Source organism: Calypte anna, chromosome 9 (assembly GCF_003957555.1).
Source record: "Calypte anna isolate BGI_N300 chromosome 9, bCalAnn1_v1.p, whole genome shotgun sequence".
NCBI lineage: Eukaryota > Metazoa > Chordata > Aves > Apodiformes > Trochilidae > Calypte > Calypte anna.
In genome coordinates this window covers 24,531,896-24,557,897 of record NC_044255.1, presented here as the reverse complement: position 1 = coordinate 24,557,897, position 26,002 = coordinate 24,531,896, and the positions used below count along the sequence as shown (strand labels likewise).

Below are 26,002 nucleotides of genomic sequence, written 5' to 3'. Positions count from 1 at the left end.
AACTGCACACGGATATATTAATCCTAAGGACCAAACCGCTGGGGATGTGACAGCGCAGCCAGGTCCCGGCTTGTGCTTAGTTCCACGGGTAACGCGAGTTCCTGTATGCCCACTCATATTCCCCTCTTTAAATCATCATAACGACAGAACCTCAGAGAAAACGTTTCTTTAAGCGGAAAGTCTAATAATAAACTTCACAGAAGGGTTTATGTGGTATTTTGGGAACTTTACCGGGAGACTTCCAGTGACGCCGTCGTTCCCCTCGGTGCCTTTGAAGGAATCCCAGCTGGCCAGGAGCAGGAGATGGCTCTGGTCTCACCCTCACGCAAAACACTTCGTGTTTGCAGTCTCAGGGGTTTTTCCAATTTGGTTTTTTTCCTGTAAAAATGACACGAGCCCCGGGGAGCTCAACCACCGTGACCGGGGCTCTGTGGGGGGTTGGGTGCGCACCCCCCCCCCCGCACCGTTACCCCCGCACCGAGCCGCCCGCGCTGCCCCGGAGGATCGGCCAGGCCGGGGTGCGGCCTCTCCGCTCATCCCTCCCCACCTCCGGGGAGCACCCCTGCACCCCAAACCCCGCGTTCTGCCGCCAAGGCCGCTGCCTGGCCCGGCCCCGCTCCGGCGGAAGGGGCGGGACGGGACGCGGGGCCGGCCCGGGCGGCTCCTCCTCCCCGCGGCGGAGGCGCAGCCGGGCGGCATTAGCTCATCTCAGCGCGGCGGCGGTTCCTCTCGGCCCTTTCTTCCCCCGTCCCCGCCTCGGGGCCTCCCGCCGCTCGGAGGCGGCTCCACGCCCCGGCAGTCCCCATGGCCCTCTGCAACGGAGACGCCAAGGTCAGTGCCCCCGCGCTACCTCCCCCACCCTGCCCCGTTCCCCCACCTCCCTCCGCCATGGACCGGGACGCTGCCCGCCCGCCAGCCCGTTCCTGACGGCCGCTTTGTGCCGCCGGGCCCGGCTCGGCTCGGCCCGGCCTGGCTGCCGCCTGTGCCGGCGGGCACATGGCGCGGTGGGGCCTGGCCTTCCCCGGGGGCTGCGGGCGGCCCTGCGGAGCCGAGCAGGCCCGGGGGTGGCCGCGGGGGTGGCGGGGAGGGCCGGTGCCTGCCCGCTGCTCGCCTGCCTTGCCCCCTCACCGCAGTCCCAGCAGCTTTTCCTCTGAGGAAATTAATTCATTCTGATAAGATTGTGTTGTCTTTTTTAAAAAAATCATCTTTAAAATGCTGTTTCGTGGTGTGGCCGAGCCCGCCTGGGCCGGGTCTCCTCAGTGCCCGCGCTGCCTGCGGGGTGGAACCGCCGTGGGGGTAGGGCCAGCAGCTTCCCTCACAGCTCGCCACGCTCTGGGGGTGTGGGCTCCCCGCTCGTTTTGGCCAGCTTGGGAGAGAAAAAAACACATTAAAATGGTTTAATTGCCAGGGCCTGCTGACCCTCAGCATCACCTCATGTCCCTGGGGCAGCGACAGTGGCAAAAGAGATGGAGGGGCTGTGTGTGTGATGAAGTTGAAGTTGTTTCGTTCTTGGTAATGCAGCTTCACCCTTCAAGTTGTCTCAAGTCTCTTCTGTAGCGGGATTAAAGCCCCACTCTAGACTTTTTCTCTACATCTCGCAAGCAAAGATGACTCTGAGGGGTTAGTTCCAGTGGTTCCTCCTTAAATTCTTTGGCCAAGCTTTCACCTGGCTGCCAACACAACCTCTTTTGCTGGCCAGGCTGCTGTTGAGGAGCCCCTGTAGGGAGCTGTGCCATGAGCAGCTCATCTCCCCCAGCCATGCTCTGGCAGGAAGCACAGAACCAGAGCGGTTTCCGCAGGGTCCGGGTCCCAGCAGGCACTGGAAATCTGTAAATTAAAGTTCAGCTGAGATAACAGGCTGGGGGCTCCTCTGTTGGTCTCAGGGGTTGCCTGAGTGTGGAGGAGTTGCTTTCCTGTTACACGTTGGAAAAAAAAATAATATGAATAAGTGTTCTTCTACCTGCTTAATTTTAATACCACAGGGAAACAATTAAACTCTTGTAAAACCTGTGCTGGCTTGAAAGGGCCAGATCAAGGCTCTTGGTTTAGGCTTGTCCCAGGTTATTAGTGCTTGTGAAAGGCTGAAGGCTCGGACAGAGGGACTGGGTTCTGCCAGGTGCTTCTAGGTACTCCAGCATATGACTGCTGTTTTAATGTCTTCTATAAATTACATTAATGAAAATCCTGTGAGTGTGTGGGTGTGTGAAATGCTGGAAAATGCCCTGATTCTGCAGCAGTGGCTGTTAGGAGGCTGCTAACTTGGGTTAAAGCACTAAGCAGGTACACTGAGGGGAGACACTGTGTCCTGAGCACGTAATGCAAGCCTGGTGGCACGTCTCCTACCACAGCTCATTACAGAACTCCCTGCTTTTGACACAAAAAGTTCTGTGTAACCAGCAGAGCTGAACTGGTGGATGGAGGCTGAGCCCTGCCAGCAACGCTGTCAGATCTGACTGGAAGGTTTAGGTGGCTCTGGGGACCTGGGTTCTAGGTCTTGGGTCTGTGGAGCAGTGGGCAAACAGCAGGCCGGAGGTTCTGAGGTTCGGTATCACAGTTTATTTGGGTCATCAGTCCCAGAGAACATTAGGAGTCCTGCTCCTATGATGTGGCTTTCACATTGACTCTTGTCATTTTTAATTTGGCTGAATGTAGCCTTCCCCTCTGCCCCTGTTTTTTTTCCTGGCATGCTCCAGTCCCACTCTGTTTTCTTAATGCCACTCTTGGGACCTCAGGATGGTGCCTCCTGCTCAGCCCCAGAACCTCAGGATGGTGCCTCCTGCTCTGGCCCAGAACCTCAGGATGGTGCCTCCTGCTCTGGCCCAGAACCTCAGGATGGTGCCTCCTGCTCAGCCCCAGAACCTCAGGATGGTGCCTCCTGCTCAGCCCTAGAGCCTCAGGATGGTGCCTCCTGCTCTGCCCCAGAACCTCAAGGATGGTGCCTCCTGCTCAGCCCCAGAACCTCAGGATGGTGCCTCCTGCTCAGCCCCAGAACCTCAGGATGGTGCCTCCTGCTCAGCCCTAGAGCCTCAGGATGGTGCCTCCTGCTCAGCCCCAGAACCTCAGGATGGTGCCTCCTGCTCAGCCCCAGAACCTCAGGATGGTGCCTCCTGCTCAGCCCCAGAACCTCAGGATGGTGCCTCCTGCTCAGCCCTAGAGCCTCAGGATGGTGCCTCCTGCTCTGGCCCAGAGCCTCAGGATGGTGCCTCCTGCTCTGCCCCAGAACCTCAGGATGGTGCCTCCTGCTCTAAACCCCCTTGGGCAGCTGTCAAACCCCCTTCCACCCTTCCCAACAACAGGGCAATTCCCAGATTTTTGTGCAGATAGATCAGGTGAAGACAAGAAATTGTAGTTATACCCCTCCTGAGGGGAAAAAGGAGCTTTTATTAGAAACTGGAGAATCCCTGCTAGGAGAGGTGTTGGCTCCATGCAGCCTGTCCCCACGGGAGCTGGGCTGTCTGCTCTCCTCTCCAGCTCTCTCTGGCATGCGTACGGTACACAAACACGGGAGCTGAGCTGCCATCTTGGCTGCACATTAACAGCATCTGTTCCTTTTTTTGATTTTATTAAATGAAGTTTCCCTTATTAAATTTGGATTCAGGATCTCTAGCCTTGGAATGGTGCCTTTAAATAAATAAAGGCAGATCCTGTCCTGACTTACTGCCTTTCTCCTTCCCCTTTTTCCGTCCGATTTACAGCAGTGGTTCTGTTTGGCTCTTTTTGGAGCTGAACCTCCTTACAGTTCTGCTTCAGCTCAGAGGTGAAGTACAAAACCTCCTGTGGCACAGTCTGTGTGGGGTGAGGTGCATGTTGCCTTGCTCATCTCTCGTGTTCCCTGTAAGGAGGTGTGTGTTTGATGGACACAGTGCTTTTACTGGATATCAGCCCAAATGCCTTTAGCATCATCTGAGGAAAAACCCTCTGAGCTGTGAACAGATGACAGCATTTGAGATTTTGGGAGAGTATTCATGGGCTCCCAGGGAAACTCAGGCAGGGAGCTATTCCATGAAGCCTGAAACAGCCATCTTTCAGGGCCACATGAATGATTAAGAAGTAATTCTAGCAGTGATGCAGTTGCCTGTGGAAGTGTTCCCCCAATCACTGTGCAAAATGATGCTCTGCAAAAAGGAGGCAGGAGGGCTCAGTGGCAGCAGGGTTTGCAGTGCTCACACCTGGCTGGCTGCAGCCCAGAGCCTTGTCCTGGTGACAGGAATTGTCTCACTGTCCTGCTTTTGCTGAGGAAGGTGCAGCTTCCTCTGAGGTGCAGACCTACTTGTGCTGCCTTATGCAATATTGCTCAAACTATTCCCAACAGGGTGCTAAACCCATGCTAAAATGTAAAAGCTGCCCTCACAGAACTAGATGACTTCTGCAGGTCCTCAGGAGTGGTCTGCAGGCTGGGAAACAGGAGGGGGTGATGTGTGGGTAGCACTGCTGGCAGGTGGGACCCAGCTGTGGGTCTGAACACTGAGCTGAAAGGGCTGCAGAGATTCATGGTACAAGCTCTAGCATGCATGCTTTGGACATCTTATGGCTTTTAATTAAAAAAAAAAATATTGGATGGGAAGGAATAGTGTTTGCCACAAGGTGGGATGAGGAAAGAATAAGGATGTGTTGGTTTTTCTTGCAGTTTGGAAATTGCTAGGTGAAAATGCCCAGAATTTTCCTGGAAGTGATTCCCTCCCTTCCACTGGAAGGGAAGTTCTGGTGGCCAGGGGTGCCAAGGGGTGTTTGCTGCTGAAGTCTGCTCCCTTCTCTGTTGTTGTGTAACCCAAGACTAAAAAGTCATTAAGAGCTCCCTGTCAGGCACACTCAGCTACCAGCTGAAGGAAGGAGATTAAGTAACTGACTCTAACCTGGATTTAGGCTTTTGAGGGATTTAGCACTATTATTTTTTTTTCTGCTTATGTTCTTTAATTTAGATAAAGCCTTTTCCAGCTAGTGCAAACTTGGGAAGTGTCCAGTGTGGTTGCCTTCCTGAGGAAGAAAGCTCAAAGGCAGCCTTTGCTGTGTCCTTTTTGTGCCAGCAGGTTGATGCTCCCCTCCAGCATGACTCTGGTTGGTGTGGGGATGATTGTCTGACCCCATGGACACACCATGGGGATGCTGCAGGTTGCTCCAGCTTCCTTGGGACCCTGAGCAGCAGTGTTGGGGGGGGACTGCTCTGGGCTTTAGGCTGGAGGATGTGTTGCCTGCTGCCAACATACAGAACAACTCCAGTGGGCCATAATTAAAACCTGAAATGGTCGTAAGATTCCTGATGTGTTTTGTGACAGTGTTTGCCAATGTAAAGCATTGCCCAGGTTTTCCTTCATCAGGTTATGTTAGTGAGGAAGCAGTGTAAATTTAAATCACTTCTTTAAGCAGCAAAGGTTTTTTCTGCATTAGTTTTGTGATGTCTTACAGTGCAGCTGAGTTCACATTCTTCCTTGAGGATCCCCTGGTAAGGACACTGCATGGAAGGGCTGCCTCTGATCACAGCTTCTTTTAAAAAAGAATAAACTTGTCCTTGTATTTTCTAGGTCTCTCTCAGATTCAGCTGAAGTTGGGACAGGGTCAAGGGGAACCATTGCTTTGTTCCAGTGTGCAGTCTGCCTGAATGCTGCAGTCCAAATTTGTTTGTCTAGAAAAATCACTTTAGCAGAGACATTTGTTCTCCTTTTCTCCTTTTTATCCTCTCCAGGAGGTAATGTCAAGTGGAAGCTCAGTGTATCAGGCCATATTATTTTTCCTTTGACTTTGCACTGCCCTCCTCTGCTTGAGAGAAAGGCACATGCTCTCAATTACCACAGAGTGTGCTGGGCCTTGTATGGAACTGTAAAATGCCAAGAAGCTGGAGTGGTGAGCAGGACATATGGCTCCTTGTTTACAGAAAGCTCTGCCTTCTTCAGCTTATTAACATTGCTGTAGCATGTTTGGTGTTGGGAATGGGGCTGTCCTGTTTGTGTGGCTGCTGTGTTAATGCATAGCCCCTTGATCTTGCCAAAACATCTACCACTCTGAATAAACTCGAGGATTTATTTTTATTTAATTTAGAAGTTTCTTGGCCAGCCTTTATCCTCTCAATCATGAATGACCCTATAGGCAGCCTCCGCCAGCCGGGCAGATGTTAGCTGTTGAAGATGAAGCTGTTAGTGAAGAGGTCTGGCTTGAAGCCTGGGGTCTGCAGTGTGTCACCCCTGCCGTGAGTGCTGAGTGTGAGTGCTGTTCACAGCTGGAGAACACTGGAGCAGAGCTGAAGGATGGGCAGCACCACTACGAGGGAGCCGTGGTCATTCTCGACGCCGGGGCGCAGTACGGGAAGGTGATCGACCGCCGGGTGCGCGAGCTCTTCGTCCAGTCTGAAATCTTCCCCCTGGAGACTCCAGCCTTTGCCATCAGGGAGCAAGGCTTCAGGTAGGACATGTCCCCCCCTGCCACCTCCTGCCTCTCCTGCTTCTCCTCCCCTTCCTCTCTCAGGGGACACGTGGAGCCCGGCAGCCGGTGGCCTGGGCTTCCCCGACAGCGACGTTGCAATGACGTTGGTGGTTGCATCTTGAGCTCATCCCCAGGAACACCTGAAGTTTTGCTGGGGAAACTTGCCCAGCAGTGTAATTTCTGTTATTTACATTTGCTTCTTAATTTCCTTAATGTAATTTTAATAGCTTCTATTTGTAACACTTAAGAGGTTGTGTTTTAAACATGCATCTGCAAAAACTGAGGTGCTCTTGTGTGGTTTTACCTGGTAAAACTATTAACAGGTAAAAAAACCCTATTAACTATTCATCAACTAAACAAGCCTTGTGAGTTTCTAAAAATTGTTTTCTTTATTAAAAAAAAATAACTTGGATGATGAAGATATTGTGGTAAATGATGCCAAACTGTTTCTGGGAAGCAATGAAAGAAAACAAAATGAAAAACAACTAACTGGAACTACCACTAATTTTTTGCAGCCAGAAAAGGCTTCACAACTATGTGGTACTTTGTACCTTTCTTTTTCTTGTTTTAGTAGGCTTACAGGGTATGCCTGTCTTTTTTGTGGGAAAATTAAGTACCCTGAAGTCTATAAATCATCAAAGACCTTACTTGTCACTTTGGTACAAACCCAGAAACCCAGTGCACCAGTGCTTCTGGTGACAGATAAGACAGAGCTTTGTTGCAAAATTGAGTTTTTCTAATCAATGAGAATTAGTAAACTAGTAAAGAGTATATTACAGTCAGTCCAACTGGAACTTAATGGTCTCTTGTGAAAACACAGAGACTGCAGGAACTGCTGGATCCATCAGGTAGCTGTTGTGTGAAGAATTTACCTTTCAGAAATGTTCTGAAAAATGCCTCCCTTTGTGAGATCTTGTTTATAATTCTCCAACAAGCAAGTCTTCAAAAGATGGATGCACCTCATTACTGGGTTTGAAAAGAATTTGTCCCTTTGCTGTTTGCTGGGTGGGAGGTGTGGGTCATAGCACTGCTGGTGTTTGATCTCAGCCCTGTGCTGTGTTGGTGCAGGTTTGCAGTGGGGAGGCCTTTTCTCCCTTTCTTTTCACACCTGAAGGCTTTTCAGAGTCTTATGATGAGACCTGTTGGACTTGTCCTTCCAGATAATTGCTCTCTAACATGTGGCAAGACCTCTTCATTCAAAAGGTCAATTCTGCAGGTGAAGGCATTGCCTGCAGGTTATCAGTCACCCAGCTTGGTCAGTAAGCTGTGTCCACAGCCTCAGTCAGTCATTTGCATCCAGGAGAGCTCAGCAGAGACTCACACCAGCCCTTGGGTGCCTTCATCAGTGACTTCTGGGAAGACAAGACCATGATTTTACTTCCAGATTTTCCACATGTCATGGGAATAGCCAGGGTTCCACCTTTGTTGCAGCCCATGCTCTGAGCAGACTGAGGGAGCTGTGCTTGAGGCTGTGCTGAGCTTTGGGGCTGGCAGCAAGGCTGAGCTTTTTGTTTTTACATCTTGTGTTTAAAAAGCCAGCCCCTCAGTTGTCATTAATTGCAGAACAATCTCTAGCAACAAATTTCATCTGACTGTGACATCAGCATTGGCAGTTTCCCCAAGATCCTGGTCCTGGGGTGAGGAGGTGCCACAGCTGGGGACTCTGCTGGCCCTGGTTTGAATTCTGGCACTGCCTGGGCTCTGTGTGAGTCCTGAGCTTGGCCTGTCAGTGCAGGCATTTTGCCCTTGGTTCCTGAGGTGCCTTTAATCCTCTGCACACAGGCTTCCCAAAACTAGTCAGGTTGTTTTGGAAGTGCTTCAAGGTAAATGAGAAAATGTATATTCATACCAGTGCAAGAAGGTATGTAAGAAATTAAAAGGTGTTGCAGTGAAATTTTCAAGGTCTACATCATATATTGGTTTTAATTTCTCCTGGACAGTTGAGAAGATGCAGGTTCTTATCTCACCCTCAATTAGTTTAAGTTATTTTTCTCTTTAATACCTTGGCAGACTGGATAAACCTTTCTGTATGCTGTGGGGTTTTGACTGATACAGGGAAAAAGGCAGCTCTTAAGACTCTGCTTTTTGAATAGGACAGTGTGTAACTATTTTGACTTCTCATAAAAATGTTCCATCCCAACGTTGGCTATATTTCCTTTATCTAATACTAAATAGTGTTCTAGGAACATCAGCAAATGCTTCTGTACGTGGTGTTATCAGAGGCAGTAACACCACTGAGAGTGTTCAGTCTCTTCCTAGCAGTGTCTGAGTTCAGGGAATTCCTGCACATGTACAACAGGTATTAATTGTTGAGATTACTCAGTGTAAAACTCCACCCCCGTGTCAGCTCTGGGCTTATTCCAGAGCTCCCTTGTAGATCCCAACACACAAAGAAGTGGATGCTGCTGCTTCCAACCTGCCAGCCACTGCCCTTGGCTGTGAGGGTTCCCCCTCCAGCCCCCCTGCACTGGGAGGAAGGGCCCCAGGTGGGGGTGGGCTGCAGGGGACACCCAGCAGTGCCCATGGTACAGATGTTGGAACTGCACTGCCCATTTCTGCTGCTTAAAAATAGAAAAATTACATTTTAGTCAGCATGACAAACTCTCTAAGTGATGCTAGAGAAAAAAAAAAAAGCTTTATTAAATGCATTTAATCCTGAGTATGCAGCTTTTCTCTCATCCCCTTTTCCATTTCTTGCTCTGAGCAATTGATTTGGTGTTCTCAGGGAAATAGAGAGGCCACAAGTCCAAGGTCTGGTACAGGTGTGTTTGAGCCTGGGCTGAGGCCAAAAGGCATTGCTCAAGCTGGCTGGGCCTTCTGCAGCTCCCAGCCTGCAAATCATCATGGTTGGGAAGCAGCTTTTAAGAAGATGTCAGTTTCTGTTACAGTGTGAAGTACTAATGTCAAACCATAAATACCTGCATGTCTTGGACCTGCAGTTAACAACCTGTGCCAAATGCCTTCTCACTTTGTCATCAGTGGAGACCAAGGGACATTTTCTCAGCAGCTCTGGAGATTTGGGAGTCTGTCTTCTGAATGCAGCTCCCCTCCAGCTGGCTCCAACATCACAAAGTGTTTGTATCTTTATGGGAATATCCTCCACTTCATCCTAGTCATCTTGCTTCTCTGGTACTTGGCACTTGGCTTGGAGGAATTCAAAACACAGTCACTTTTTCAGGTGGTTTGTATGAGACTTTGCTTAAACTGATGAAATACTTCTCTGCTCAGCTGCTGGCTGTGCCATCTGTAGCACAGCAAAGTGAAGCTGTGTGTTACAACATCTGCATTAAAATTTATGTCAGTATAGAGAGTTCTGAGCATTCTGACACAATGTAAACCTTTGAAAGAAATCAAGAGATCTTGAGGAAATGATCTGCTGGAGTTAATGTTTTCTTTATCTTTTCCCTGCAGAGCTATCATCATATCTGGAGGACCAAACTCTGTGTATGCAGAAGATGCACCCTGGTTTGACCCTGCCATATTTACAATAGGAAAACCAGTTCTTGGGATCTGCTATGGCATGCAGGTGCTGGTCAGAGAGCTGTTTGTCTCCAGCTGTCTCCTAGGCCTCCTGTCTGATGCTAACTGGAGCTGAACTGCTGCAGGCCCTGCTTTTCAAATAGCAGCAGTATGCCACATGTGCAAAAAATGCCTTGGGAGGGCTGATGGGAACACTGAGCATGCTGTCTGTTCTGCTCCTGGCTCTGCCATAAGGAGAGCAGAAATAGTTTGGTTTGTTTTTTTTTTTTTTTCCTTGGGTGCCGTGAACTGAGTTCCATCTGTCTGGTTGTTCTGGGTTGTTGGTTTGGTTTTTTGGGTTTTGGCACAATAAATGCAACCTGGCAGTCATTAACTAAGACTGTCTTGTTGGTATTGGAAAATCTGCCCCTCCTGTAAACAAGTGAAATAGTTTTTCCCTTTGGTTTTCAAGTGTGGAATGTTTCTACCATAGTTCTTAAGAGTGCTTAAACTCTTTGCCTCCCCAAAACACTTATTTACCTTAGGCCTGACTTGGTGATCCTGCAGTGATCTAGTAGCTGAATGAAGAAACAAACTTCCAAGGACACAAGGGATGGATTATATGCATGACTTCTGCTTGTGCATCTTGTTTTTTTCCAGGGTTAGTGATTTATTGGCCCTTCAGAGGTGCTGAATAATGGCTGGAAAAACTCCTTTAGAAAGGCTGGTTATTACAGAAACAATGCTGGCACTCCCTGTTCTAAAGGGAAACGTGTGCTGTATTAAAATGTGCCTTAAAATGCCAAGCAAATTGAAAACCACGTTAGGTAGCCTCAAGCAGGGGGAGTTCCATTAGACTGACTTCACAGAAATTAGTCAAGTGTGTGTCTTATCACACCACCACTTCATTATAAAAGATTGAAATCAGGCAAGCACAGCACATCTAACATCAGACATCAAAAGAAGCCTGAAATCTCTGAAAACTGAAGTAGTTGGAAGGTGAAACTAAAAATATTTTCTTTTAAGTTAGCAGTTACATTTGCAAGGAAAAAAAAAAAAGCTTATTTTGAAACTTGTGAAGCCTAAAATGCAGATATCCAACTCCAAATGACAAGGTGAGGTTTTACTAAGGAAAAAACCCTGTTGGGAATCGTACTGCACTGATACAGGAAGGATTATTAAGATCCATCCAAGTAACACTAAGGGGTTTTGAGAAGTTTAGGCTCTCTGAGAGCCCATAAGTAAAGGATAGATAAATGGGATTTTTGTTCAGCAGCTTAACTGCCTTCAGATTCTCTCCTCTGCAAAGCAGCTGGAAGTGCAAGTAGATGCACATTATTGAACAGGCATTGTTTTGCAAAGCTCTGCCTGCTTTTTAGTGCTGTGGATTTCTTCTGCTGGTTGTGTGTGGTTGCTGTCCCTGGCTGGGCTGACAGAAGGGAATGAGCCCAATACAGAAAAGTTATTAATTTTGAAGAGAATTCTTATCTTTTTGAAAAATGACATATTGAATGAGTGTGCTCATCATAGGCAGACTGAGGTCTAAAGTGGTACTAGACTGTGTGGTGCTTTTTCATGTAATCTTTTTGTTTTGACAGATGATGAATAAGGTATTTGGAGGCACAGTGCACAAGAAGAGTGTCAGAGAAGATGGAGTGTTCAGCATCACTCTGGATAACACTTGCTCACTGTTCAGGTGCAGAGACATTTTTAGTTATCAGGAGAAAATTGGAATGAGAGGAAGTTAATTTTAAAGAAAACAGTTCAATTAAACCCATGCTTTTATCTGATAATTTCTAATAAAACTTTTACAGCTGTGCTCATGAGTAAGCAGGTTACTCATTTGAGCAAAGGCTTTAGGCATAAATTCCAGGAATGCAAATATATTTGCTTGTAATATTATGTGAACCCCTTGCTTCAGAGTATAACATCACTGAGACACTATGAAGTGTACCACAGCATGGGAATCCTTGTGTTAAACTCCTATATCCTGCTATACAGAGCTTTACTCTTGAATTGATTCCATTGTTTTTTAATTCCATTGATTCCAGTTTTGGAAAGTTAATAGAAAATCTGGACCTATTTGTTTTCTATCTACCTTTAAAATAATTTTGTTTTACAATACCAGGATTAGGTATCTCAGTAGTTTCTTATTACCTCCCATTAATAATTCTAATAGTTTGCTCATACCTGGCATTCCAATGTCATTAACTTTCCCCTGTAGGGCTGCTGCAGAAATTTATACCCTGTCTGAAGTCTGAAGTGCCCAAATTGTCCTGAAACACTTAGTTTTGAGAAAAAAATAGTCAGTTCATTGATGTAGAAACCAGGACTCAAGTATCCTGATGGACTCTAGATGGCTCTGCATGGCAGAGAGGGGATATGTAAAAAAAGAGGGGTTTATAAAAAAATAAGCCCACAAGCATTAAGATAAATTACCACTTGCACAAAGAACTTATGCAGCATCCAGATGGAGGCATCTCAGAGCTGAAGGTGACTTTCTGGGAAGGAAACCCTGCATGTATTTCAGAGGACCTGGTCAATTAAGATGTTTTCTTGGGATCCCTAAGGACTTCTCTTGTAAACACAGGTAGTTAGGTCTCTGTTCTTTGATTCTAGTTTCTAATCTTTATTTAGGGGCCTTCAGAAGGAAGAGCTTGTGCTCCTCACACATGGAGACAGCGTGGATAAAGTAGCTGATGGATTCAAAGTGGTTGCACAGTCTGGGAACATTATAGCAGGTATTTATTTTATACTGAAGTTCTCTTTTGCTAAAGCAAGCAGTGTTTCAAACATTGCACTCAGAATTTTCACAGAAAAACGTAGGACCTTAGGATTTGGCTTTTGAAAGCTCTACTCCGTGTCCCTTTCCTAGGAGATGGGAGTCCTGGAGAGGTCTTAAGTTTGCTTAGTAAGATCTTAAAGTATTCACCTTTCATTAAAAAAAATGTCTACCTTGTAATAATGCTCTTAAATCAAACAGGTAACTAACTTGAGAACAACCTTTTTGCAAGGTTTAAAGATGGCTTTTTATAGAAAGATTCTTTCCAAAGTACTGTTAAGATCACATGCAGCAATCCTGGCCTGCATTCTAGGGATCTAGAACTCATGCAGACTCAGATCATGGTGATTTGTGCCAAACTGGGGCAGAATAAATCACTCAAAAAGTGAATGCTTGGCTTTCTTGGGTACACATTTCACTTCCAGACTGTGTTTTGGGGTTGGTTTGGGTTTTTTTGTCATGCTTCTTTCTTTGCACCAACAAAGGCATAGCAAATGAATCCAAAAAACTGTATGGAGCACAGTTCCACCCTGAAGTTAGCCTCACAGTGAATGGGAAAATGATCCTGAAGAATTTTCTGTACGATATTGCGGGCTGCAGTGGCACCTTCACCGTGGAGAACAGAGAACTCCAGTGCATCCAGGACATCAAAGAGAAAGTGGGCTCATCAAAAGTGCTGGTAAGTAGGTTGAATTGAACCTGAAAAAAGTATTTGCAAAAGCTGACAGGAACACCGACCCAGGGTAATTTGAAAAGCTCTGAATTGTTGTGGTTTGGGTAATACATTAATCAGACTTTAGAAAGTTTGCATGGTTGGGTCAATACACTGTTTGACTTCTTGTTTTCTTCCCACTCCCTGGCTGCAAGTCAATGTTCTGCTCCTGGAAGTTGCATCTGAATTATCTGTTACCAGTTTACCTGCAGCTGACCAAATCATGGGATTTTTTCTCTTTTTTTTTCCCCATCCTTAGGTTTTACTCAGTGGTGGTGTGGACTCAACAGTGTGCACTGCTCTCCTGAACAGAGCCCTGAACAGGGAGCAGGTGATAGCTGTGCACATAGATAACGGGTTTATGCGCAAGAGGGAGAGTCAGTCTGTGGAGGAGGCACTCAAAAAACTTGGGATTCAAGTGAAAGGTACCCTCAGTTTTGTTAATTATGCTTGATGCCACTATGGATGCAGCCAGTCTCCTAAAAATACACGTCTGGTGTTTTGTTTCATTGATTGGAATTGACCTCTGCAGTTCTCAGACTTCACGTACCAAGGTTCAAGGTTGTCAGGTTGGACCCAGCTGGGCCCATTCACAAGATTTCACACCTAAAATGTTTGTGTGGAATGCAGGATGAGCTGAGCCCTCTCTGCAGTTGCTGAGAGCCCATATCTGCTGGTGGGGCTGGTGAGTGCCTCAGTCAGGGTGCTGATGGCCAAGTGATCATCCCACATAGGAGCTTTTTAGTTATTTTTTGGAGTTTATTGAGAAGTAAAACATTATGAGAGGGAGGAAGGTACTTGTCATGGCTGATGAGAAGGTCTAGTGGTTTTGTTGGGGTTTTCTTGGTGTCTGAAGCAGGAGGAGGTCAGAGAAGACCAATTGTGTGTGTTTGAGTTGTTCAAACAGTGAAAGCTGCCTTATACTGCCTGGCTGGCTGATTTCCTGAGTAATTGGTGCCTGTTCCCAGGGCTCTGCTTAAGCAATGCTGGCAAGTAATGTGTGTTTTGGTGAGGAAGTGTGGCATGAGCTGAGCCTGGCAGTGTGAAGCAGTGCAGGGAGCTTGGACATGAGCAGGCTGGGCTGTAATATCCTGATCCAGCAAAGTCTACACTTGGTTCTACACACACATTTTGGTTTTTGTAAGTATTGTTTTGGGGGTTTTTTTGAGTGAAAAATCTTTAGTCTTATTCTTTTATTCTCTAGACAATAAACCTGGGCTCTGGGAGTTACTCTCCCAGAGTAACAAACTGAGTGAATCCCTTTGCTGTGAATGCTCCCATAGCTCATGGAATTCAGTGCTGGTCAAAGATGCCAAAGCCTCCAAGCTGATCTCTGCACTGAGAACCTCTCTAAATTAAGAAGCATAATGTGCCATGAGTAAATAGTGCCTCATTTAATTTTGGTTACAGAAGGGCCTTGGGGAAATACTGTCCTGTAAACTATTTAAATAAAGCAAGCACAGCATAATCTAAGAGGGGAAGCAAGAGCTGAACTTTCACACAGTGGCCTAGCTTTCTAACATTAAAAAAATTGCCCTCTGGAGTAGGTAGTTTAATTACAGCAACAGAATGCTTTTGTTACAATTAATTATTGAGGTATCAAACAGCCATTTTTAATGCAGTTAGTAGTCAAAGTGCTGTAATGATTTTTATTTTACTAGAGCAACAGAGTGACAAATTTTTGCAGCCTTGCATAAGAACCTTTACTGACTTTGCCAAAAACATTCTGTTATTTCATGCAGTGGTGAATGCAGCTCACTCATTCTATAATGGTACAACAACTCTGCCCATCTCAGATGAGGACAGAACTCCCCGTAAAAGAATCAGCAAGACTTTAAATATGACTACAAGTCCTGAAGAAAAGAGAAAAATTATTGGTGACACCTTTGTGAAGGTAATGCTTGTAAGGATTCCTTGGTTGCTTTGAGTGACCTGCTCTAGTCTTGGCCCTGCTCTGGCAGGGGATTTGGGCTTGATGATATTCAGAGGTCCCTTCCAACCCCTGACATTCTGTGAATTTAAGAAGACAACATCTACATCAGACTGTTTCATTTTAAAGCTCAGTGGCAACACTGATCTTGTAAGCTGGGGATGAGCTAAGAAGCCTTTGGTGCTTCACCCAAAGCCTGGAACTTGGCAGTCTGTTGATGGTGACAGTGTGATTCACAAGGGTACTAGATCCACCATCATGTTTAGGTGTTTCAGCAGTGGGCTAGTGTCTTAATTAGTCTTCCTGATTGTGCTTTTGCAGCTCATTAGCATTTGTTGGGCAATCCATTATCTTCTGGCAGACCTGCAACAGCCGAGAAGTAGATCAGAATGCTCTTCTTTTTTCTCTCCCTCTAGATTGCCAATGAAGTTATTGGAGAAATGAATCTGAAACCAGAAGAGGTTTTTCTTGCTCAGGGTACCCTCAGGCCTGATCTCATTGAAAGTGCTTCTCTTGTTGCAAGTGGCAAAGCTGAAGTCATCAAAACTCATCATAATGACACGGAGCTGATTCGAAAATTGAGAGAAGAGGTAAATGGAAATGGGGGTACTGGAGTGTCCTCCTGGTTCTCATGTCTGGAACTGAGTATGAAAATATCAGCTTCTGTGTTTTGCTGCTATAACTGTCCCATGTTGATGGGACCCTCTTGTATGAGGCCCTTTAGAAGCTCTTGTAATGTATTGACACTTCTTTCTAGTTGCTTTGTTCCCAAAGTAGTAAAAATAATTTGAATTTTGTCCAGCACTGGATACTCAGGGAATTGTCACAGATTGAGCGTGGATTCAGTGTGAGAATGGTGTTCTTGCCTGCAAGCTGAAAGCTGTTTCTTTTACTTTTTAACCCTCAAAGCAAGCCTGCACTCTGGCAAGGAAGCAGAGCAATGCCACATGCCTTCAGCAGGAGTTCAGGACTTCTCAGACAGCTTTATTCTGGTTCTGATAGTAATGGGTCACTTATTCCTTCTGGTTTATCTTGTTCTGAAGACTAGTCAGTGGGTAACCCTGAGGTACTGATAGTCCAGGTCTGGCACATTATGGATTCAGGCAAGAGCAGAGACAGATCTTTTGTGAAAAGATAACTGGCTCCTTTTGAGAGAGAGAACCAAAATTCTCCTGCTTTCAAAAGTCTAGTAACTTTCATCACTGGAAGCAGTGTTCTCCTGTCTCTTGTGAGAGCAAGAGAATAACACATTCACATGGGTTGGAATCTAGAGATGGTTCCTTTGAGTACCTGCAGGGAGGAGTTCTTTCTGTTCCTGTGCAGCTTCTGCATCTTGTCACCAGTAACCTGATGGGCTGCCTGCCAGCAGTGTGCTGGAGGAACACAGTTTGTTGGACAGTTACCAGTTTAAGGACCCACAAGTCTGAAATGGCCCAACATGGACTTCTACAGATGATGACCACAGGAGGCTGAGCAGCCCAAGTCCTGTCCTGTTGATTGCACCCTGTTAATTCTGAACTCCAGAAAAGGTTTTTGAATACTCTTAACTGTTAGCACATGGGACAAATGTAGGAGACTGCCCTGGTTTGCCTTTTCTGACATTAAGTTCTCTAACTATATTATAAACAGACAGAATTAGCAGGAGACATCACATCAGAGCCTTGTTGGAAGGTACACAATTAATTAGTAAGTGCTGAGCCATGGGAGAGCAAGTAATCATTCCTGACCCACACTTCCAGTACAGGGCAAAGCATTGTCAAGGCTTTTAGGTTGGTGTGAACCACCTAGAAGGAGAAGAAGGGTCTGAATTTCTGGAGTCAGTCAGAGCAGGCTTGATCCATATTTCTGTCTACACCACCTGAGCCAACTTCTGGCACAAAGAAACATCCTTTTCTTGTAGCTGCTTTTACAAAGCCCACACACAGATGGACTTTTCTATCCAGTTTTTTATGCAAGAGTTGTGAAAAGCAGGCCAGTGTCACCTAAACATTGGAGGCTTCTTGTCTGAACCTGTAATCTGGAGTGTAAATTGTTTTGGTTTTTGGTTCTTTTTTAGGGCAAAGTAATAGAACCACTGAAAGACTTTCACAAAGATGAAGTGCGAGTGCTGGGGAGAGAGCTTGGTCTTCCTGAGGAGCTGGTTTCAAGGCATCCCTTCCCAGGTATGAGCTGCTCTGTGCTGCTCTGAGGGCTTTGGGACACATCAGGATTGTCTAGAATGTACTTAACCTGTAGAATGAATTTGTTGGAGCATGATACTTGGGAAAAAAATGATGGATTTCTTAGTTTTTATGTAAACAGGATCTTTTTTTTCATGAAATGGACATTTAGAGCAGATTAATTCTGTAAAGTGATGAAAGGCAAAGTTTAATAATTGAGTTTGCTTTTAGCTGTATCTGTTTCTTCTTAGTTGCATGAGCCAAAGCAAGAATTATCAGTGAAGTGCAGCTGAATGCTGTCTGAGCTGTCAAATGTATCTCAGTTGAAATCATGGCTTGTGTCTGCCTTTCAAAGGGGCATTTGCTGTTTTGAAAATGGTGAACAAGAGGAGTTTTCCACCAGGAGACATCAAAGCCAAGGATATATCACAGTCTCTAACACAGCCAAGCCCACACACCCTTAAGGGGGTGATGTTTCCCTGTCTGTGTTTCCAGGCTGTCCTGCAGGGTGTGTAGCAGAGCACCTGGGCTGTGGTACTGCTGCTCCTGCAGCACATGAAATGCAAGAAGCTGCCCTCAGGCAGCTCCACATCACCTGGGCTGTGCTGTTCAGTACCTGCAAGGCCAAACAGCCTTCAGGGGTCTTTAAAAATAACAGAGACTCAATTGGGGGTTATAACCAACCCTTCCATCCCAGTTGCCAAGCAGAGGGGATGAGAAGGTTCCTCTTTGTGCTGGTTTGCCACCCACCAAGCTTGGAGCACCACTGCCTGCTGCCTTACACAGCCAGACAGTTTGAGTTGTGGGTAAATGATGCTGAAGTGTACCAAAGAGCAGGGCAGCTCTGGAGTAAACTGCTTCTGGGGTTTTGTCTTGCAGGGTGTTCAGACAACTGAAGCCTGGGTACAGTGGCAAAGCATGCTGGACTCAGGGACTGGCCTGCTGTTCCAGATGCTGTTGGTGTTTTTAGATGAAAGTCACCTTTCCTGGGATTTACCATCCTGTTTTTTATAACTTTGCATTGCAGGCCCTGGTCTGGCCATCAGAGTGATATGTGCTGAAGAGCCCTACGTCTGCAAAGACTTCCCTGAAACAAACAACATTTTGAAAATAGTTGCAGATTTCTCTGCAAGTGTTAAGAAGGTAACAAACCTGCTGAGTTCTGATGTGCAGAAAAGCAGTATGGTCACCCTGTAGTGGCCTGCAATGAGCTTTAAGCTGCTAAGAGTTTAAAAATATTTATTTATGCTCTTTAAGGAGTAATGCATTCCAGTACAACTCACTTGGAGCCATACAGTGCAGCACAGTAGAATTTTTTGTGCCATGGCTGATGCAAGTGTTGATTTCTGGAAAATGGAAGTCTATATACCCTTCAGACAGTAAATAATTTCTGTTTTAGTTAAACTTTGTGCAGATGAGGATTCCTGGAGATTTTCTTCTTTCTGAAATAACTGTAACTCTAGATTTTCATGCCCTAACCATCCCTGAATGTCAGAGCAAGGAAACAATGCCTGCCAGATGCCCTGAACAGAAAACTCAAGTTTTTAACTGATAATGTTTAAGTTTTCCATCTCTTAACTATTGTGACCTTCATGATTTCAGTAAACTCACTGCAGGGGTTGATAAGTTGTTAGCAGAGACACACTCTAAGGTTAAGTCTTAAGTACAAAATTAATTCCAAAACACTGAGGGGGGCATATCCTTGAAAAATTGTTGATATTGCTTTGTTCTGTGTCTGAAATAAACAACCAGAATCAAAATTATAGCTTTGGGAAAGAGAGAATGAGCACAGATAAAGAACTTTGCCCAGGACCTTGGAGACCTTGGCCTTAAACTGCGTGCAGTCCAACCAAATAAAAAACTGCTTTTGCTAAAATGTAGTTGTTAAATAAAATCTATTTTTTAAATAGTTCCAAGGAGTAAATATGGACTAAATTTAAGCAAACAACTACTTCTACTTGCTTAGTAATTTCATCTACATTGTCTAATTAGTTTTTGGGTGCTTGGAGGCTTTATTTAATTAAAATTTCTTTCTCTGCACCATTGCACAGCCACATACTTTGCTGCAAAGGGTCAAAGCTTGTACAAGTGAAGAAGACCAGGAGAAGCTGATGCAGATCACCAGCCTACATTCACTGAATGCCTTCTTGTTACCAATCAAAACTGTGGGAGTGCAGGTAAAAGGATCCATTCCAGGGATGTTCTGAAAGCTACAGGGAAACCCAGTAACTGTGGCTTGAAGATTGCAAATGAAGGGCTTGGCTCAAGAACATAGATTGCTGTGATGTTCCTGAGCTGGTGTTCTCATGGAATTGCCTGCAATAACTGGGAAGGTTCCTTTACTGAGCAGTCATAGCTGGGAAGTGCTTTTCTTGGCATCTCTTGGGTTTTGTTATTTTATTTTTTTTTATCAGCTGCTGAATCTTGCGTGTCTCCTCAGCAACTCTTTGCAGTCAGCTTTTGTTCTGTTTAAACAGCAGTGTCATCAGCAGATGTCTAAGCTTTGTCAGATGGTGTCATGAAAATACCAATACACAGTCAGGCCCTGTTTTGGCAGCCAAGTTTGCATCCAGTGATTAATTAATGAATTAAATTTAATTTACAGGGCGACTGTCGTTCGTATAGCTACGTCTGTGGGATCTCCAGTAAAGATGCTCCACACTGGGAGTCTCTTATGTTCCTTGCCAGGCTCATACCACGTATGTGCCACAACATAAACAGGTAAGGATTTTGAATCACCTTGATTTCTTGTGATTTATCAAGAGATGGCAGTTTGGTGTGCACAGGCATTCTCCTGCTTGATCTAGGGCATGCCTTTCTTTGTACGTTGGATAGACACATCATGCAGAGGTTACAAATGCAGAGAGAAACAAAACATAGGCTTATTTCTGGAATTACTGGCTTGGAAAAGAAACTGTAGCCTGTCTCCTCATTTTTAAGCACTTGATCAGACAGCATCCAGTGAAGCTTATGCAAAAGTTACATAAAATCAGGGCTGTGTGTTCAGTTGTAAGTGCTGGATTTACAGCACTGCTGTCTTGCTTAAACCTTTTGGATTTAATACTGCCCTCCAGAATACACCCCACTTCTGGGAGTCCTGCTGTACCAGGGTGTGTTTTCAGAATCTTTCCTGGTGTTTACAGGAGGCACAGGGAAGCTGGCAGTTTGAGTGCACTGAGATAGTTGGTCTCCTGCCCAGCTATGCTTCAGGCTTTATATTATCAACAAAAAACAGGGAATGTAAAGCTTGCAGATTTTTCTGCTTTGAGTTCTAGACAAATATTCTTGGTTTGTATCTACAAACTCAAATAACTTGTCTGAATATATTGTGGTAAATCCCAGTATGAGGCCTGTCAGACAATGTTAGACTTCACTTTTTGTTCTGCAACATAAATAACACAAAGAGTGAAATTAAAAAGATAAAGCTGATGTGGCTGGTCTGAATTCAGAAGATATTTTATGATGAATGTAGTTATGTAGATTTATAAATAGCAGTGTTAGTACCCTGTAATGAAAGCACAGCTAAATATGGTTGGGTTTTGATGATATTTTTGTGTTGGTTCCCTCTTAGGAGAGAAGTTAGAAATTGTGAGCACTTACAAAGCAGCTTTCTTAGAATAATCTTACCTTTTACTGATGTCAAAGTCATATTGAAAAACCCCTTTGTGATACTGCTGAGTTAGTATTTCTAGTTTTTTCAAAGGATTATTCTCATGAGTAAGTAGTATTTGGGTTATTGCTAGTCTCCAGCCAAGCCAAATAAATTAATTCATTTGACCTCACAAGCTGGTGTGTATGTCATGGTCACAGACTATGCATGAAGCTACATTGGTCTCTAGTTTGTAGCTAAAAAGAAGAAAAACCATTTTGCTCTTTTCCTGGGTCTTTTTTCCTCACTGTTGTCCTAGAGATGCAGCCTGCAGGCAATCGGGTTTGCTCCACGTGTGCAAAACGTTTTGGGTTTTGTTTCGTGGTGTTTTTTTTGTTTTTAAATCCTGTTTGTTTTCTAGAGTTGTGTACGTGTTTGGTCCACCAGTCAAAGAGCCTCCCACAGATGTCACCCCCACCTTCCTGACCACAGGAGTCCTCAGCACTTTACGTCAGGCTGATTTTGAGGCTCACAATATCCTCAGGGAGTCTGGTAGGTGCCTCACCTTGGCCTCTGGGTTAGACTCTTGCCCAAGTTCCCTGCAGAGCTCACTGGGTGTGGGTACAGTGTCAAAATCTGCAGGCTTCTGGAATGTCTCCAGAGAAGTGATAAATTGATGGCATGACAGGCAAGAGCTTTTCCTGAAGGTTGTGGAAGCTGATAGAGGACAGGCATGGCTTGCCTGCTTGCTAGCAGCATTAGTTTTAGGGGATTTCTGGGGACTGAGGCTTTCCTCTTGATAAGTCATGAAGCTCAGATGTGCAGCTTCAGTGCATACTTCCACCAAAAAAAAACAAAGCACTGTCAGCCAGCTGAAAGGCAACCAAATAACTTCTCTGATCTCAGCTATCAGTATTTACCTCAAATACATGAGCTGTGTATAGAAACTTGACATGGTTTGTAATTTGGGGGGGGGGGGGAATTTTGTGGGGAAAAAACAGGAGTCCAAATGCCAGGTTTCTAGTGGTGGTGATGCTCTCACTACCTGTGGTGGTTTTGTGTTTATAAGCTGTGTTTATAAACCCAACCAGTTCAGGCCAACAGAGTGTAATCCTTCAAATCAGTAACACCCAGAGAGCATTCAGTACCCCCTGACAGCCTCTGGCAATACAGCAGTTCTGAGGTGCAGAGGTTTGTGTAGTGTGGGGTTTTGTTTTGGTTTGGTTTTTTAATAATAAAACAATACGTGTGGGAAGCAGTTCATCAGACTTGCTTTTATTTTGTATGAATTGAGTTAAAAAGGATGCCTCCTTTTGAAAACACCCATCCTATTGGCAAGGCTGTCTCTACCATAATTCCTACAGAAATAGCCTCAACAGGCTGAGATAACACTCTGGGGTGTGTTTGCAAAGCTGTACATGTGTCTCGCTAGCTTTTGGTGACACTTGGCTTTGTGTGAATGAATGGCTCCCAAAAATAAGACTTTAAATTATTGTTGAGTGGAAAAAAAAATCCTTCTTGTCCCACCAGCTCAGGTGGAGGTGGAGGGTGAGAGCCTGAACCCCACACACCCCAACCTCAGACTTTTAGTCAATAGTTCGATAGTGAAATTGGGGGGGGGTTGTGTTTTCACACACAACCAGAGGGAGTTATTTAACTCCCTCTTTCAGAGGGAGATATTTAAGAAACACCAGTGAGAGGGAAGTGTAAGAGCTTCCTTTTAAACACATCAAAGTGAGAGGAGTGGCTCTCCGTTGGGCTTGGGAGGGATTAAACCCTCTGGTTATGTTGTATGGGAAAGCAAGTAGATCTTCAACTGCATTCACAGCCAACTACAAGGATAATGGAGATGTTCTGGGTTTGCTCTGCACCCCTGCAGACACCAGAGGTGATTTCCTGTGCCAGTCTGCACAGTTTTTGGTGTCTGGACACCCCCTGGGCTGTGGCAGCCGTGGTGGAATCCTCCCAGCAGCCGTAAACGCAGCTTGGTGCCCAGCTTGGGAAGGCTGTGGTTCTAAACTATCACTCTTGTGCCTTTAAAGCCAATTAATGCAAAGCTGTTTCCCCAAGGTTATGCTGGAAAGATTAGCCAGATGCCAATAATCCTGACCCCCCTGCATTTTGACCGGGACCCCCTCCAGAAGCAGCCCTCGTGCCAGCGCTCCGTGGTCATCCGCACTTTCATCACCAGTGACTTCATGACTGGGATTGCAGCAACCCCTGGCAGTGAGCTGCCAGAAGAGGTAATGGGGGTGTTCAAGTTTGTTTGCCATGAGTGAAGTACTGAAGATGACTCATTTTGACTTTCTTTCCTCTCTCTTGATTGCTTATCCTGACTTTGATTTTTTTTTTTTTTTCTCATTATTCATTAAGAAGAATCTGGTGGTGTTTTGGGGAAAAAACTGTAACAGAATGAGAAGCTGGCAGATGGGTATGACAAATGTAAAGGCTTTCCAGAAGAGCTGAGCCAAAATACCATCAATTTAAAAAGAAAGAATACCCTGACCGTCCTTGGGACTTTGAAATTCATGTTTTGCATTAGTAGTTGGAAACTTTCTGCCTTACAGGTTTGCCCTGAGTCCCCAGTTCTGATTTTACTGGAGCCTGCTGTTTAACATCACATGTCCTGGTTTCTGTTTAGGTCACTAAAAGGATTTAGGAGTGAAATTTAGCCATATTTTTCTGGGAAATTTTATCTTCAGTTTCAAGTACTTTGTCTCTCCGGGAATGCAGTGTAGATGAAGAACAAAATTTATTTATCTACCTACCTATCTATTTATTTATTTATTTGAAACATAGTTGACAAGCATGTAGGCATTGGTTAGGAATTGTATGTCACTGTTATCTTCTACTTGAAAGCAGACTAGCCATTTTTAAAACTAATTCAAGGCTAAGTTACCATGTGAACCATCCTGTTTCATACAATGAGCAGTCATTTCAGCTTGAAGCTTGTGTTTAAAAAAAATCAAAACACCATAAAAGCCCCAACCAAAGAGAAAAACCCACAGACTTCACAATGTAAAAGAGTCACCTTAGACCTAGGTGATAGTGTGGTAAGAGAAGAACAGAAGCTGTGGAAAATACCTGTATTCACTGGGGAAAAGAATATTTGATGAAACTTTTGTGATTTTCCACTGTTGAGTTTCTGCTTGCACCAGCATCTCATGTGAGTGGCATCCTTATGAGCCATGAGATTTTCAAGGAAGCTGAATTTCTAAGGCTCAGCAGTTTCTTACCTAGAATGTTTCTGCCAAGGTGAACTGGTTGTGAGCTCTGGAGAATAACTCTTTCCTTTGGGTGCTGCTTGCTGGGTTTCTCCCCTTTTTTATTTCAGAAGGGGTTTCACTCAGGCTGCTGCTTTGTGTTTGAGGGGGGCTCAGCTGGAGAGGTGATGGTCTGGGATAAACCTCAGAATGGTTTCTGGGTACAGGGAACTGTGGTCCTGTTCAAGAAACAATTTTGAAGCTGAAGAGCTGCTGTCCTGGGGGAAGTGTCTTGTGATCAAACCCTGGTTTATTGCCAGTGCCAAACCCCAGCAAGTTCCCAATTTAACTCCAGACACCACGAAGCTAAAGGTTTTCCTTAAGTTGATTTTATTTCTTCATGGGCATTGGCTATCAGCTCTTTCTGCCTGGTGTGGAACAGAATTCCTGTGAGCAAAGTTTCCCTTTTTTCAGCTTTTCTCGGGGAGTTTTCATCAGATCTCCTTTCAATGCTTTCTTCTGATGGTTTGGTTTTTTTGTTGTGTGTTTTTTTTTTTTGTCCACAACAGGTTGTGTTAAAAATGGTGTCAGAGATTAAGAAGATCCCTGGCATCTCTCGGGTGATGTATGACTTGACATCAAAGCCACCAGGCACGACAGAGTGGGAGTAATTAACTTTTTTTCTACCCAAGTACTGTGTGCAGTCTAAATCATATCAGAAACCATTCCCAGTGTTGACATGCAGTACTCTGAAGGAGTGACTGGAGCTGCTCCATGGCATCAGATTCCTCTCCTGGAGCAGCAGGCTGCAGATGAGAGCTGTGCTGGGGATGCTGAGGATGTGTACGGGTACGGGATGGCGGTGCCAGCAGACGGATTCCTCTCGCTTTTGCCTTTGTCTCACCCACCCCTCCTGTCCCCATGTGGTTTGTTGTTAACTGTCATTTCAAGGTCTCTTTGTTTTTGTACACTGTGTAAAAAGAGACAGTTTATTTACTTCTACCGAGAGCATTGTTACAGCCTGGACATGTACAATGAATTCTTTGTGACCAACTGCTTTTGAACGGATTTATTATAAATAAATATTTTGCCAAATGGAGTAGTGGGTACTGCTGAGTTGTGGAATTACTCTGTATCTGTTGTGTGCTGTTCAGCTTGTTCTAGACTGTTTGACATATTAGCCCATGGCAGTAAGGTGGAGCTCCAAGGGAGCAGTGCTGAGACATGAAATGACCTCTGTCAGTCAGTCTGTCCTGGCTCCTCTGGCACCACTTGGTAGGGGTGTGTGTGTGTGTTGTACCCTGCCTGATCCTCAGTGGACACTTGCTGCACACACACAGATGCCCAGTTCCAGGCAGTGAGGTATCTTTGTGTCTTCTGGGGTCTCAGATAGGAGTGTAGGGCTGGGAGGGGAGCCTGGAAAGCTGTGCCCCAGAGCTGCTGGGTCTGTGGGTTCTGTTTGTGCCCCAGCAGTCCCTTGGCTGCTGCTGCTGGGCTTTGTTACAATTGATGGCAGGTTGTTTTCTGTGTGTTTGCTTTCACAGGAATTATTATTTTTTTGGGGTATGCATTGTAGTTGGCTTGATCTTTCAGACCATTGTAGTTGTTTGTGTGGAGTCATGGTGTGGGAAGTGACTGACCCACTCCCTGTAGATCCCCTGCATCCTCTGTGTTCTGCTGTTTATGTAGCTGAATAAGCAATAATCTGAGAGATGGCTCCTTTTGGCACCTCTGCTTTGCTGATGCATTGAGGC

The 26,002-nt window shown here is 45.3% G+C and overlaps 1 protein-coding gene across 2 annotated transcripts; it reads left to right on the top strand.

Moving 5' to 3' along the window:
• The first annotated feature begins 645 nt into the window (after window positions 1–645).
• GMPS (guanine monophosphate synthase) lies at window positions 646–25,347 on the top strand. Of its 2 annotated transcripts, XM_030456486.1 has the most exons (16): window positions 646–831; window positions 6,212–6,393; window positions 9,826–9,940; window positions 11,472–11,569; window positions 12,511–12,614; window positions 13,141–13,334; window positions 13,627–13,792; window positions 15,110–15,261; window positions 15,714–15,887; window positions 17,354–17,459; window positions 18,484–18,599; window positions 19,508–19,633; window positions 20,062–20,177; window positions 21,467–21,597; window positions 23,116–23,288; window positions 24,818–25,347. In XM_030456486.1, the coding sequence occupies exons 1-16, from the start codon at window positions 805–807 to the stop codon at window positions 24,917–24,919; spliced, it is 2,082 nt and encodes a 693-aa protein (XP_030312346.1). In that variant the 5' UTR covers window positions 646–804; the 3' UTR covers window positions 24,920–25,347. The 2 variants fall into 2 exon arrangements, with proteins under 2 accessions (XP_030312346.1, XP_030312347.1); XM_030456487.1 differs by lacking the exons at window positions 646–831; window positions 6,212–6,393 and adding an exon at window positions 10,419–10,534 and having other exon boundaries at window positions 9,869–9,940; window positions 24,818–25,152.
• Window positions 25,348–26,002: the final 655 nt, after the last annotated feature.